Raw genomic sequence first — 15058 nt, forward strand, 5'->3', positions numbered from 1 at the left:
TGGTTTGGGGGAAAAAAGTGAAAGGGGAGATGAGAATTCAAATAGAATGGGCCCAAAATGACGTCACGTGGTAGTTGGGGGGCAAAAAGGTGGTAACTTTTGATATTTTTGAAAATGGAAGGTGGTAATTTTCAAAAAAAAAAAAAAATAGAAGGTGGTAATTGCTAAAATGGACATAACAGAAGGTGGTAATTGTCAAATTTTCCCTAAAATAATAATTAAGTGTGTAAATAGGAGAGAGAATATATGGTGGGGTATATGTAAATAGAAGAGAATATATGGGAAATGATACTCATTGATGTTGGAATTACGGAGTATTTAAGAAAGAGGAAAAGTAAAAGGATGGAGATAGTGGGAAGTGATGTGGAAGAAAGAGAGTGGGATGTGTCAAGTGGAGGAAAGGAGAGAGAAATTGGGAATGATTGTTGCATACTTTCCATTGCTGATGCTCTTAATGTCAATTGTCTGGTTTTTAAGGACTCTTAAACTAGTGTGTGGATATTTAATTTGTACCCTAAAAATAATAAGCATGACTACTCTAAAAATACTATGCATGACTATTTTCCGTCATTAATATTGTCAACAACTAAATTTGTGACATAAGGTCAAATCGAAAGAACTCCCCGGATATCCTACTCGCTAGATATGTTGCGTGCATCGCGCATATTTGCTACCCTAGTCAAGTTATTATAAAACTAACCATAGTTATTTTAGTCAAAATAACTTAGTTTGGTAACCAAAAATTCACAATTATCAACTTTTTTTTCCCCAATTTAACAATGAGAAAATAAGAAAGGAAAATGCTGCCACATGGTGTGGCCTGCTACCATGTCAGCCAAAATAACGGAGTGGACGCGCTGAACTAAATGACTTTAATAGAATTTAACGGAGCATCACTCTAACACATACACGCACTGACTCTCACATATAAAAGCAATGACACACTTCCCAAAAGCAATAAAACTGGAAATGGAAATCAACAAATTGCAAGGTAATTTTATCAAAATTTATATTTATACTGTTTATTATGTATTTCATCATTAAAATTTACGAGTAACCCCAAAAAACTAGCAACTCTAAAATTTACAAGTAACCCTGTAAAATTAACTAGTAACCCCTATAAAAATAATAACTATCCTTTTAAACTAACAAGTAACCCCTAAAAATAATGAGTAACTCCTGTAAAACTAATAATTAATCCCTGTAAAATTAACAAGTAACTCCGGTTCGTTAAACTAACAAGTAACCCTTAAAGTAAACAAGTAACCCTAACAAAAATTAACAAGTAACCCCTAAAATAAACAAGTAACCCTAACAAAAATTAACAAGTAACCCCTATAAAATTAACAAGTAACCCCTGTTAGTAACCCCTAAAATAAACAAGTAACCCTAACAAAAATTAACAAGTAACCCCTAAAATAAACAAGTAACCCCTCTAACAAAAACTAACAAGTAACCCCTATTAAACTAACAAGTAACCCATGTAAACCTAACAAGTAACCCCTGTAAAACTAACAAGTAACCCCTAAAATAAACAAGTAACCCCCGTAAACCTAACAAGTAACCCCTATAAAACTAATAAGTAATACCTATAAAACCAACAAGTAACCCCTAAAATAAACTAACAAGTAACCCCTATATATAAAACTAACAAGTAACCCCTATAAAACTAATAGGTAATACCTATAAAATAAACAAGTAACCCCTGTAAACCTAAAAAGTAACCCTTGTAAAACTAACAAGTAACCGCTATAAAACTAATAAGTAATACCTGAAACCTAACAAAAATTAACAAGTAACCCCTCTAACTTAACAAGTAAATTCTGTAAAACTAACAAGTAACTCCTAATAAATTACGAGTAACAAGTAACCCCCTAAAACTTTACAAGTAACCCTTCTAAAACCAACAATTAACCCCTATAACACTAAAAATACCCTATAAAACCAACGAGTAACCCCTAAAACAAGTACACTGTAATTTTTAAAAGTAATCCCTACATAATGAACAAAGTAACTATGTTGTATCTTCTACATTAGCAAGCTCCTCCAACATCTTCTTAGCAGCCTCCATTTCATCTGCCTTTTGTTTCTTTTCATTCTCTAGTAATTCTTCATAAATTGCTTGATTTTCTACTCACGAATTCTTTCACATCATCCAAAACAATCTCACGAGTTCAAATTGCAGAGCATAGATGACAGGAAATTCGAAAAATTACTAAAATTAGGGTTTGATTTATATCAGAAGTAGGAAAGTTCAGCGTATATGTCGATCCTTTCCTTCCCTTGGGGAAGATTATCTTGATTTTAGTCATTATCAACGAAAAGAACAATTTAGAGGAGAGAGAATCAAGGAAATTAACGATGAAAGAAACTGAGAACAAGGAGAGAGAAAGAAAATTAAATGTGAAGAGCAGAGAAGAAATGAAGGAGAAAGAAGTGAATAGAAAAGACTGGAAGTTTTTTTTTAAAAAATTGATGAAGCGCCTTACGCCGTTAATGGCTCGTTAACGGAGTCCGTTACATGTATGGGCTACGCGCGTTTGGGCCTTATGTATTGTGGCTGTAGGGCTGGCAATGGATCGGATACGGGTCGGATTATGCTCCATCCGCATCCATCCGCCTATGCCCATCCATCACCCGAACCATCCGTCACCCGTTCCAGACTCCATCCATATCCGATCCATCCATCATCCACGGATGAATCGGGTGGATCGGGTGATAAATGGGTGAAGTTCTATTTGCATTCTAATTTTAAAAAAAAAAAAATCAGATTTAGAAAAGTAGTCCACTAACATCAATACTTCAATAGTCTAATACACCATCAGTGAAAGAAAATGATAGTAATACCACATAATACAATTTAAAAAGTCTCACACAAATTACAACATTTGTCTAAAGCCTCATAAAAAAAAAGACAGTACATGAAAAAAAAAGACAGTACATCTCAAGTACTGAACACTTGCTCCAAATACACGTCTTTCTTTTCAACTCTTCAAGCTTTCACAAATTATTGATCTTCATATCAAAAGTCCTTCCTCTCCGTCCTACATACCATAATTAATAATACCAAGTATTTATAAATAAGATATAATCAAAAGAAATTGGGGTTAAAGAATAAAGAAATAGACGAGTTTGATCAAATTACCGAGTTAATATCAATGACTTCACTTGATGTACTTCCTTCGGCTCCCACATCAACATCATCCAAGATAGTAGCACATGCATGTGCATTGTCAAATGAAGAATCTAAATTAATATAAACAAAATTATCAATTATGATATCAAACATTTTAAAATAAATAAATTATTTTAAGTGGATGTAGTATGTAAAAGAGTAAGAATTACCAGAGTACTCATTAAGAATCCAGTTTTGTAAACACATAAGTGCCTCCACGGTTGTAGCATGAAGACACGAACGATGAGGACTCACAACCCTACCCCCCATGCTAAAAGCACTCTCTGAAGCCACGGTTGATGCTGGAATGGCTAGTATGTCCTTGGAAATTTTTCTTAAGGTTGGATACTTCAAATCAATTCTCCAATAATGAAGGACATCAAAATCATTACTCTCCGGCAATGCATCATCCTCAAGATAATGATCAAGCTCACACCTCACATTAGCCTTTCTTTTCTTAGACCTCTTAATCCTAGTCCATTCATCAACTTCATCACCATTATTATTCAAAGGATCACCAACATGTCGTTTCCCAAAAATGGTATCATGACTAGAAGACATATAATCTCCCCCCACCATCTTATCTTGGTATTCTTGTAACAAATCATACAACAATCCCCTAATCCTTTGAACTTCACCAAATGCTCCATCACCATATATTTCATTAAAGTAAAACTCCACACATTCAAGCTTATTTCTAGGGTCCAAAATTGCCGCAATAGCCAAGATTCCATTGATGTTTGACCAATACTTGTCAAACTTTTCAATCATTTTTTCAGCCATGTCCCTAATAACCTGTTCATCATCATCATTTTTCCATTTTGTCAAGCACAACTTAATCTCACATACTTGACGAAAAAATAAGTTTGCAGTAGGGTATTTCCTACCAGAGAACAACTCAGTCACTTTATGAAACTTCCTCAGCTTATCACAAATTTTTTCAGCCAACTCCCAATCACGTTGAGTAGGAATTACAAACTTGAACTTGGGATTTTGAGTTTTCAGATTTGAAAATACATTCTTATATGGGAAAGCACTTTGAAGCATTAAGTAAGTAGAGTTCCATCTTGTTTTGCAATCAAGAACTAACTTTTTAGAACAATCAATTTTTGAAGCTCTAGCCTTATCCTCAAATTTTTGGATTCTACTTGGAGTAGAAGTCCAAAAAACAACACAATTACAGATTCTTTCAATACCATAACCAATCACATCTAACCCATCCTGGACAATGAGATTCAATATATGTGCACTACAACGCACATGTAAAAATTTACCATCTAATAAAAGACTGTCAACATCAAATTTCTCATGCAAGATATCAACCATGGCATCATTTGTTGTGCAATTATCAAGAACCACAGATGAAATTTTTTCAGCTATGTTATACATATTCAGAGTATCCACCAAAACCTGAGCAAGCATGTTGGCAGTATGTGGGCAAGGAACATAAACAAACCTAGACATAAAAATAATTAAGCACAATCAATTTAGTATGAAACAAAACAAATCAATACACAAATATAAACAAACAGACAACTAATATGAAAAAATGCAATAGATTATATAATAAAGAGTGTAATATTATGGATACCTTAAGGTTCTGTTTCGCAAATTCCATTGGTCATCTATGAAGTGTGATGTAACAGCCATATATCCTTGTCTTTGGTTTGATGCAGTCCACATATCAGTCGTAATTGCAACTTTTCCCACATGATCATCAAATAATTTTTTCAGGTTTGCTTTCTCACTTGTGAACATCTTCAAAATATCACTTTTGAGAGTATTACGACTGATTATCTTGAATGTTGGATTCAAACTATGAACAAATTTTCTAAAGCCAATATGCTCAACAATAGACAAGGGATACTCATGGAGAATAACCATATTAGCTAACTCTTTCCTTGATACTTCTTGACTAAATACATGGTTTTCTATTCTTGTTGAATCATGTCTACGATTAATAGACAATAATTGTTGTCGCACATCGATCTTCACTACATGCTTTTTAACACACCTATTCTCAATATGGTCTTTTAAATGGGAGGTCCCATTTTTACTATTACCTGAGAAGAGGTTATTACAATGTAGACATCTTGCTTTTGCTACACCATTGATTGTCAACTTCTCAAAATGATTCCAGACTTCTGATTTGAGCCTTTTAGGTTGACGTGGAGGTAAATCCATGGAATTATGTTGTGAACTAAAATCCTGTTGTGTGGACTGATCATTAGTAGGCATAGTCGCTTGTTTAGTAGAGGCTAATAGCGGTGGCATCTCCATCTCAGGAGGAGCTGATGACTTTGACGCAACACTACTTTCTTCCATGTCCATGAAATCTGTTGTTATATAAGTGAAAGATCAGTATTAATTAACAAAACAAACCTCTCAAGGCTTCCACAACCATAAATTATTAAAGTTTACATGCAACTATAACAAGATCTAACTATAAGAATATGAAATTGGCAAATTGCCACACGCAAATGTCCAAATTATTCTAAAAAACCTAACTTATATACATTACAATCCCAAATTCTAATTATAATTAAAGTCAAAACTCAAAAGCTAGATATTTTCTTATCTAATTTCCAGATTTTTCGTACAAGTATACTACCTAAACCACTTGCAAAACATGAAATTAATTAGTATGACTTTATCATCTTTGATCTGCAAGTTTTTCTTGATTTAATTTCTTGTTTTATAAATTACATAATGTTTGTTCCTTCTGATTTAACTAAGAAACGAAAATTAATTTACTGAAAATTCATGAGAATTATTTAACTAATGAACAAAAATAATGAAAAATAAAGAGAAGAGTAATAATAAAGTGTTCTAACCAGTTTGCCGATGAAATTAGAGCGGTTGATGACAGCGAAACTCGTCGAAATGGTGTAGCTCTGAAGATGCGGCTAGTCGGAAATTAGATCTAGGGTTTGAACTTTAGATGAGAGAGAAACAAACTCATAGAAATGATTTTCTATTCTATGATTCTATCAGTAACTTCTAGATGTTAAGATGTAGTAAATAATATTATATATATATATATATATATATATATATATATATATATATATATATATATATATATATATATATATATATATATATATATATATATATATGGATGGATGGGTGGATCGGGTGATGGGTTGGATGAAGGTCCACCCGAATCCGACCCGATCCGTCACCCGATCCATCCGTCATCCATTTATAATCCGCCTTTGATCGGGTTTTTATCCATATTTTCGGGTCGAATGGATCGGTTATCCGCGGGTTCGGGTGAAATTGCCAGCTCTATGTGGCTGGCCACATTCCACATATAAAAGTTTGTGAAATGCTATATATAGCCCTTAGGGCTACATATAAGCATTAAATTTACACTAGAAAACCGTAAAAAGTTAGGAAATCATGAAAATATAAACACTAATTACACTGATTTATGCGTGTTTTTATCATGAATTCATAATTTTATACAATTTTCTAGAGTGTATTTAATGCTTATATATAGCCCTTAGGGCTACATATAGCATTATCCAATAAGAAAATAAGAAATCGCTTGTTAAAAAAAAAAAAAAAAAAAAAAAAAAATTAAAAAAAAAAAATAGAAAAAATTCAATAGAGTACGAGGGAAAGATGGAGAAGAAAGGAACAAGGATGGTTAGGGGTTGCAAGGTGACGGATGGAGGGAAGCTTCACTGGAACTCGGCGGCCGTAATTCCAAAGAATAGCATCGCTGCCACAATCAGAGAAGTTGAATTTTCAAATTCATGGCCGAGGAACGTGCTACTTCCACCGTCGATTATTCCAAGCCTGCTAAGCTCACTCACTCGCACTTTCATCGTCCCTAATGTCATCGACGATGATCTCACCTAATTGAACGAGAAGAAAAATGATGATTAGCCATTGTTGTTAAAATCCCGATTTAAATCTTAGAATCTAACGATTTGCATTTTTAGTACGTTTCATGTATGTCATGCAATTCGATTTACGATTCTTACGTACTTCTCTTAATTAGCGAAATCCTACTAGTTTAAAACTTACCTACAATGCTTTGATGAAGAGGAAGACCAGTTGTTGAATGAGTTTTATAAATTTATCAGATTGTAGGATTTAAAATAAAGTTTATTGAAATTTATTTTACTCCGGGTAAAAGATAATTGAAAGTTTTCAATTGTACAACTATTTTATATTTCCGAGTAAAATTTTCAAGACCAATTGTTAAATAAAGATTATTGAAAATTTAGCTACTTCATATGTTTAATAGTTGTTAATGTGAAGAGTCCGAGTAACATAGAAATTAATGGGATTACTATTTTATAAGCGAAAAGGGAGTAGTACTATAGTAGTTTTATAGTTTAGTACGTAGTATAAAGCTATACATGATAGTGACACTTGATACACTTTTAATCTTTTATACAAATAACTATGGGTTTGTTCTAATTCTTGAAGTTCTTGTTATTAATACACATAGTATACATGTATTATGTTTTTCTATCGTTAAGAGTGATTAAGTATGTACAGTTCACCCATTGTATACTACTAGTACTATGTTTAATTATCAGTAATTTTTTTTTATGTTGATAATTTCTAACATGGCATTAAAGTTCTGTAAGTTCTGTTTAAATGTATGATTTATTTCTTGGTTTATATGACAGGAAGTTGAAGGCAAATAATCAAAGACAACAAGAAAGTACAGAGGGTATAATCCTGTTAGCAATTTTAAGAACAATGTCTTATGATTCTTGGATCACTTCTCTTTCATGTTCAAGTCCAGTTGCGAAAGAAGATCATTCGTCTTCACCTGTATTACAATGGTCTAAGTTCATCTTTCTTTCTCCATGTCCTCAAAGAGTTTTTCTCTCTGTTGCTGATGCCATTTTCTTGCTTGTGATCTTTGTTACCTTTATACATCAGCTTATTTGTAAAGTCTTCTTACGGAACTGTCATGATCCAACCAGACCGAGAATTGTAACAGCTAGCAGTAGTCGAGTTCAGGTTCAGACAGATATTTGGTATAAAATATCCTATACTGTGACAGTTTTATTAGCAGCTGTTCATTTAGTAGTTGCTGTCTTAGCCTTCAGTAGTAAAAGTAGTGAATTTCAATGGAAGATGGTAGAGGGAACATTTGGGATTGTTCAGGTTGTAACGTACGTGGTAATAGCAGGCATGATTGCCCTTGAGAGGAGGTCTGAAGCAACAGAACACCGATATTCACTGCAAGTGTTTTGGATTGCTAGCTTCTTGATCTATTCGTTATTCATGGTTTCAGGGCTAATACGTTTAGTTAAGTTTGATCATGATGCTGGAAGGCCTGATTTGAGGTTGAACGACATACTGTCTTTCGTGTCATTTGCATTATCAGTTGTCCTTCTTGTGGTTTGCATTAGGGGGTCGACAGGGGTAACAGTCTTAAGACAAGAGGCTTCTACAATCGATGATGGAACTTCAGTTAATGAGCCGCTTTTAGAGAACTTGGTTGTTTCTGATTATGCAAATGCTTCCTTAGTGTCTAAAGTCTTCTGGTTGTGGATGAACCCCTTGCTTAGTAAAGGTTACAAAAGGCCTCTTAATGTTGACGACGTCCCATCTCTTTCACCTGAACACAGAGCTGAGAAAATGTCTATGCTCTTTCAATCTAAGTGGCCTAAGCCACATGAAGAATGCAAAAACCCGGTTAGAACCACCCTATTCAGATGCTTCTGGAAGGAAATAGCACTGACCGCCTTTTTAGCAGTTGTAAGAATTTGTGTCATGTATGTCGGTCCTTCTCTGATACACAAGTTCATTGATTTCACTTCGGGTGTAAGAAGTTCACCCTACGAAGGATATTACTTAGTCCTCGTTCTCCTGCTTGCAAAGTTGGTAGAGGTCTTGACTTCACACCAATTTAACTTCAACTCTCAGAAGCTTGGGATGCTAATCCGTTCTGCCCTCATAACAAATTTGTACAAGAAAGGACTAAGGTTATCATGCTCGGCGAGGCAGACTCATGGAGTTGGACAGATTGTAAATTACATGGCTGTTGATGCACAGCAACTGTCTGATATGATGTTGCAGCTTCATGCTGTTTGGTTAATGCCTTTGCAGATCTGTGTGACACTAATTCTCCTGTACAACTATATTGGTGCAGCTGTTATCACTGCATTAATCGGAATTTTAGGAGTTATACTGTTTATGCTGTTTGGCATGAAAAGAGACCGAATGTTTCAACTCAATATAATGAATAACCGGGATTCCAGAATGAAGGCTACTATTGAAATGTTAAACTACATGAGAGTAATCAAATTTCAGGCATGGGAAGAGCACTTCAACAAGCGCATCCAGTCATTCCGGGATTCAGAGTTTCATTGGTTAGCCAAGTTTCTCTACTCAGTCGCGACCAATATGGTAGTGTTGTGGTCCTTACCCTTAGTGGTATCATCCCTCACATTTGGCACCGCTATCCTTTTGGGTGTTTCCTTCGATGCAGCCACAGTATTCACAACCACCACACTTTTTAAGATGTTGCAAGAACCAATCAGGACTTTCCCACAGTCTATGGTTTCAATTTCACAAGCTGTTGTTTCACTGACGAGGCTGGACAATTTCATGACAAGTAGAGAATTGGTGGAAGAGTCGGTGGAGCGAGTTGAAGGCTATAGTGCTATAGCAATCGAGGTCACAGATGGGTTTTTTAGCTGGGATGATGAAGGTAGGGAAACGGTACTGAAAAACATAAATTTAAACATACAAAAAGGGCAGCTTGCCTCTATTGTTGGTACTGTTGGATCAGGAAAATCCTCACTACTTGCATCAATCCTTGGTGAAATGTACAAAATTAAAGGAAAGGTAAATTTAATTTCTACGTCTTATATCCATGAAATACAAGATTTGATCTGTTTTGATGTTCAGGTTATTTTATAATTTCTTTCCTGCAGGTCAGAGTTTGTGGGACTACCGCCTATGTAGCTCAGTCGTCTTGGATACAGAATGGAACAATTCAGGAGAATATCCTCTTTGGTTTGCCTATGAACCAAGTAAAGTATAGAGAAGTTCTGCAGGTTTGCTGCTTAGAGAAGGATCTGGAAATGATGGAGTTTGGCGATAAGACTGATATTGGAGAACGGGGCATCAACCTGAGTGGTGGGCAAAAGCAACGAATACAGCTTGCTAGAGCTGTCTATCAAGACTCTGATATATATCTGCTTGACGATGTCTTCAGTGCAGTTGATGCTCATACAGGATCACACATATTTAAGGTTTTGCAGTTGATGCTCATAGTCATCTATGTTTCTTGTTCCATCTATAGGTTACAAATGTTATTGTCAGAATCGAAAGCCAGAAATATAACCCTTTTACATTGCTCAATATTTTTTTTACAAAATCATTGCTTTTTAGTGGTTCTTTAAGTTCTGTTCATGAAATTTGATGAATTGATCAACATTTTAGTGTAGTCTAGTCCTATTTGCTGCAGTGGATTAAAATTTCCTACTCAGAGTTTGATTTAGTCTGTCCTGTACTCATCAATATAACTTATTTACCTAGCAGCTTGCCTTTGATGAGGTCGATCATCTTATATTTTTACTTTGAGGAACAAATACTATTAAGATAAACAGGTTCCTTACTATGAATTCTAAGCTTATTCTTTGATCAACTGCAGGAGTGTGTAAGAGGAGCACTTAGAGACAAAACAGTTATACTTGTTACCCATCAAGTGGACTTTTTACATAATGTTGATCTCATCTTGGTGAGCCCTTCTTTTTCCTATAACGCGTCTCTTACAGTTCATGTTTTTGCTAAAATGGAAGTGCTTGTTCCATGAGCAGGTCATGCGAGATGGCACAATTGTGCAAGGAGGAAAATATGACAGTCTTGTAAAAGCAGGCACAGATTTTCATGCCCTTGTAGCTGCCCATGAGACCTCTATGGAGCTGGTTGAAGCAGGTAGCATAAGTGAACTATCGAAAGATTCACCTCGACCTAAGAAGTCTCCTAAAGCATTGTCAAGTCATGAAGATACAAGTGGGGAGGACTATTCTGTTGTTAGATCCAACTCAGAAAATGGTTACTCCAGGCTGATTAAGGAAGAGAAAAGAGAAACCGGAAAAGTGAGTTTACATGTCTACAAAGTTTACTGCACGGAGGCTTTTGGATGGTGGGGTTTAGCTGCTGGTTTTTTGTTCTCTTTGTCATGGCAATCATCTATAATGGCTGCTGATTATTGGCTGGCTTATGAAACCTCAGGAGAGCGAGCTTCATCTTTCAATCCTTCATTCTGTATTAGTATCTATTCAATCATAGGAGCTATAACTATTATATTGGTCTTCTTTCGATCCTTTTTCATTATGTTCTTTGGGCTGAAGACGGCCCAGATATTCTTCTCCCGGAGTCTCCATAGTATTTTTCATGCTCCCATGTCATTCTTCGATGCTACTCCATCAGGGAGAATTTTAAGCCGGGTGAGCTTATTGATCCGTACTTTTTCTTTTATTGATGGAGTTTTTATTATTTACAGTTATTTTGTTATATAATTTCCTAATATTTGGATAGATTATTTCCTGCTGAGTGTCAAATAATATGCTATTGGAAAGAAACATATCGCAAGCTGTTCTGATAAAAACCTACTGTCTTACAGGTTTCCAATGATCAGACCAATGTTGATGTGTCTGTACCTCTTTTTATCAACCTTGCACTTGCCATGTACATTACACTAGTAAGCATTATCATCATCACTTGTCAATATGCTTGGCCAACCGTGTTCCTCTTGATTCCACTAGGGTGGCTAAATATGTGGTACCGGGTAAGCATACCTGCCTGTCCTTGAATAAATCCTGTTATGTCATATTTCTGAGAAAATGAAGTTGAGATTGTGACAAGAATATCTTGGGATGCATGTAGTTCTATACAACTTTGTTTAAAGAAGCTATCCGTGTTTTATAGGATTATTATCTTGCAACATCACGTGAACTGACTCGCCTTGACTCAATCACAAAAGCACCTGTCATTCATCACTTCTCCGTAAGTATTTTGGGATTCATGACAATTCGCTGTTTTAGAAAGCAGGAAGACTTCATTCAGGAAAATGTCAAGAGGGTGAACATGAATCTTTGCATGGACTTTCACAACAATGGATCAAATGCATGGTTAGGTTTCCGTTTAGAACTTCTTGGGAGCTTGCTCCTCTGCATATCAACATTATTTATGATCCTTCTTCCAAGCAGCATCATCAAACCAGGTTTCTTCTTCTAATTTTACTGATAAATTGCTCTATTATGAGTTTTAATATAAATTTCATTTCTGCTCTTTATGGGTCTGATGCATAATAAGGGTGCTGATCATTTTCTGCATGATTCAGAGAATGTTGGACTGTCACTCTCATACGGGCTCTCTCTCAACTCCGTGTTGTTTTGGGCTATATACATGAGCTGCTTTGTGGAGAATAGAATGGTTTCTGTTGAGAGGATAAAACAATTTACTGAAATCCCTTCTGAAGCTGCATGGAATTACGAGGATCGTCTCCCTCCGCCAACTTGGCCAGCACAAGGCAATATTGAGTTTGAAAACTTACAGGTTTAAGCACAAATAAAAGTTGAACAAAACAGAATGAAACACTTGTTGTCTATCTTGCTTTCATTACTTTTGTACTTTTTCTTGCTTTAATCTTTTTGACAAAGTATTGTTTTTACAGGTTAGATATAGGCTTAATACTCCTCTTGTACTGAAGGGGATAACATTAGGCATTAGAGGAGGAGAAAAAGTCGGTGTGGTTGGGAGAACAGGAAGTGGAAAATCAACTCTGATTCAAGTTTTCTTTAGGCTCATTGAGCCCTGTGCTGGGAAAATTGTTATTGATGATATTGACATAACAAAAGTTGGACTCCATGATCTTAGATCTCGATTTGGGATTATCCCTCAAGAGCCTGTTCTTTTCGAAGGGACTGTAAGGAGCAACATTGACCCGACTAACCAGTACTCAGAAGATGAAATTTGGAAGGTAAAACTCGCTGAGAAGTGCAATAGATTTTCCTTCAGAATTTTGCTAAGTTATTATTTTTGTATATACTTCATCCAGAGTCTTGAACGATGCCAACTTAAGGATGTGGTTATTTCCAAACCCGAGAAACTTGATGCTCCAGGTAAAATAATTTTTTCCTCTCCTACTGGTGTGTCTTCATAGTAATTATAAACTAAGAAGTTATTCATCCCTTCTGTTAAACTTTAAAAAGTGGTTGATAGTGGAGATAATTGGAGCGTGGGGCAGAAACAACTTCTGTGTTTAGGCCGAGTCATGCTGAAGAAAAGCCGGCTGTTATTCATGGATGAGGCTACGGCATCTGTTGACTCTCAAACTGATGCAGTGATTCAAAAGATCATAAGAGAAGACTTTGCATCTTGTACAATTATCAGCATTGCTCATAGAATACCTACAGTTATGGACTGTGATAAAGTTCTTGTTATAGATGCAGGTATATACATATAAATAGTTGGTCCTTTTGCCTTATAAACGTTTACTACAACTGCTTTAGCTTAACCTATGTTATGTTATTTTGTGAATAGGGAAAGCAAAGGAATTTGACTCCCCTTCACACTTACTTGCAATGTCATCACTCTTTGGAGCACTAGTTCAAGAGTATGCCAATCGCTCATCCGGGTTCTGATCTTCAGTCCTGATACATCCCAGGATTTAGTACTGATTCTAGTTTTGAGATAAAGTTTGCTAAATTTCATGGCGAAGACTCAACACTGTGGAACCGATATGGTACTGTTGATTCAGGCATAGAAAGGGGGGAGGATGAACTTGTATGCTGTAGCTGCTAAATCTAGAAAGATTATCAAGGCTACAATTATTCAGTTTATCTACTTCAGGAATATACTAAAATAATTAAGTTTTTTTTTTGGAAAAGTTGGATCAACACTAACTATCTCCTCAAAAGTCCATTCTAAATGAAAATGTAGATGTCAACTAGCTTAATTGGTTAAAGTTTTAAAGAACGATACCCAAAACCTAGGATTGAATTCCGTCATAGCTCTTCCCTTGCGGGCTCTCTCAAATAGTCCAAATAATAATTAAACATATGAAATGGCAATTGGAAAAGATTAAATCTCAAAGGCATTCTTTTCATTTGGTAGATCCAAGCCCATGGCCTATTTCGGGGGCACGGGGCCGTTAGGCACAGAAGCGGACCAAACTTGGTTTTTTGGATGGGTCAACCAAGATGAAGGTGATTTGTCAGTGCTTTTGGGTCCCTCATTTTGATCAATTTCTTGATCTTAGTTATATTTGGTATAGGTAAGTTTTGGCGATTTTGTATCATATGATCCATAACATGGGTCAGGTATGTTTTAGTAGCAAAATTGGAGTTCATATTATAGGTAAAATGAGCTAATTATAGATTAAAATTTATAAAGGACTGCATATAAAATGTAAATCAGAAATCTTTATGTGTTTTTCATATTTTTTTAGCTCATTGCTGCAATTGATATACCTCCTGCATTGCAGCATGCCTATCATCTAGCTGAAGTTCATCTTTGCATATAGACATAAAATCCGATTTATTCCGTTGTTAGAGATTGTTTTACTTCTTAATATTCAAATGGATTCTATTTAAGTACAATTTGAAGTTAATAGAGGTTTTATATCAGAAGTTGAGTGTGGAAATTTGACATTGTTTATATTAAATTGACTAAGGCTCCTAAAGTAGATCATCTTTCAGACTATGTGTCTATGTATAGAAAGGTCACATTAACAAATCGGAATTCTAGAGTAGAATATTGCAAGTTGAAGTTAGATATAGAAAATTGCTTGATCCTGTTGGTGTTTATTTAGCCTTTTATATTAACTGTACTGCTTGCACTAGAATGATGCTGCAACATGATATTGCTTTTTGGAATATGCCTTCTTGT

The 15058-nt window shown here is 35.3% G+C and overlaps 1 protein-coding gene across 1 annotated transcript; it reads left to right on the forward strand.

The window, feature by feature from the left end:
• Window positions 1–7900: 7900 nt before the first annotated feature.
• LOC145616825 (ABC transporter C family member 4-like) lies at window positions 7901–14693 on the forward strand. Its single transcript, XM_081671550.1, has 13 exons — window positions 7901–10003; window positions 10093–10413; window positions 10815–10901; window positions 10981–11613; window positions 11790–11954; window positions 12095–12389; window positions 12510–12724; window positions 12843–13148; window positions 13227–13290; window positions 13381–13620; window positions 13712–13805; window positions 13855–13954; window positions 14619–14693. Exons 1-13 carry the CDS (start codon window positions 7901–7903, stop codon window positions 14691–14693), a joined length of 4698 nt encoding a protein of 1565 aa, XP_081527676.1.
• Window positions 14694–15058: the final 365 nt, after the last annotated feature.

This window comes from Chenopodium album, chromosome 26 (assembly GCF_948465745.1).
Source record: "Chenopodium album chromosome 26, dcCheAlbu1.1, whole genome shotgun sequence".
Taxonomy (NCBI): Eukaryota; Viridiplantae; Streptophyta; class Magnoliopsida; order Caryophyllales; family Amaranthaceae; genus Chenopodium; species Chenopodium album.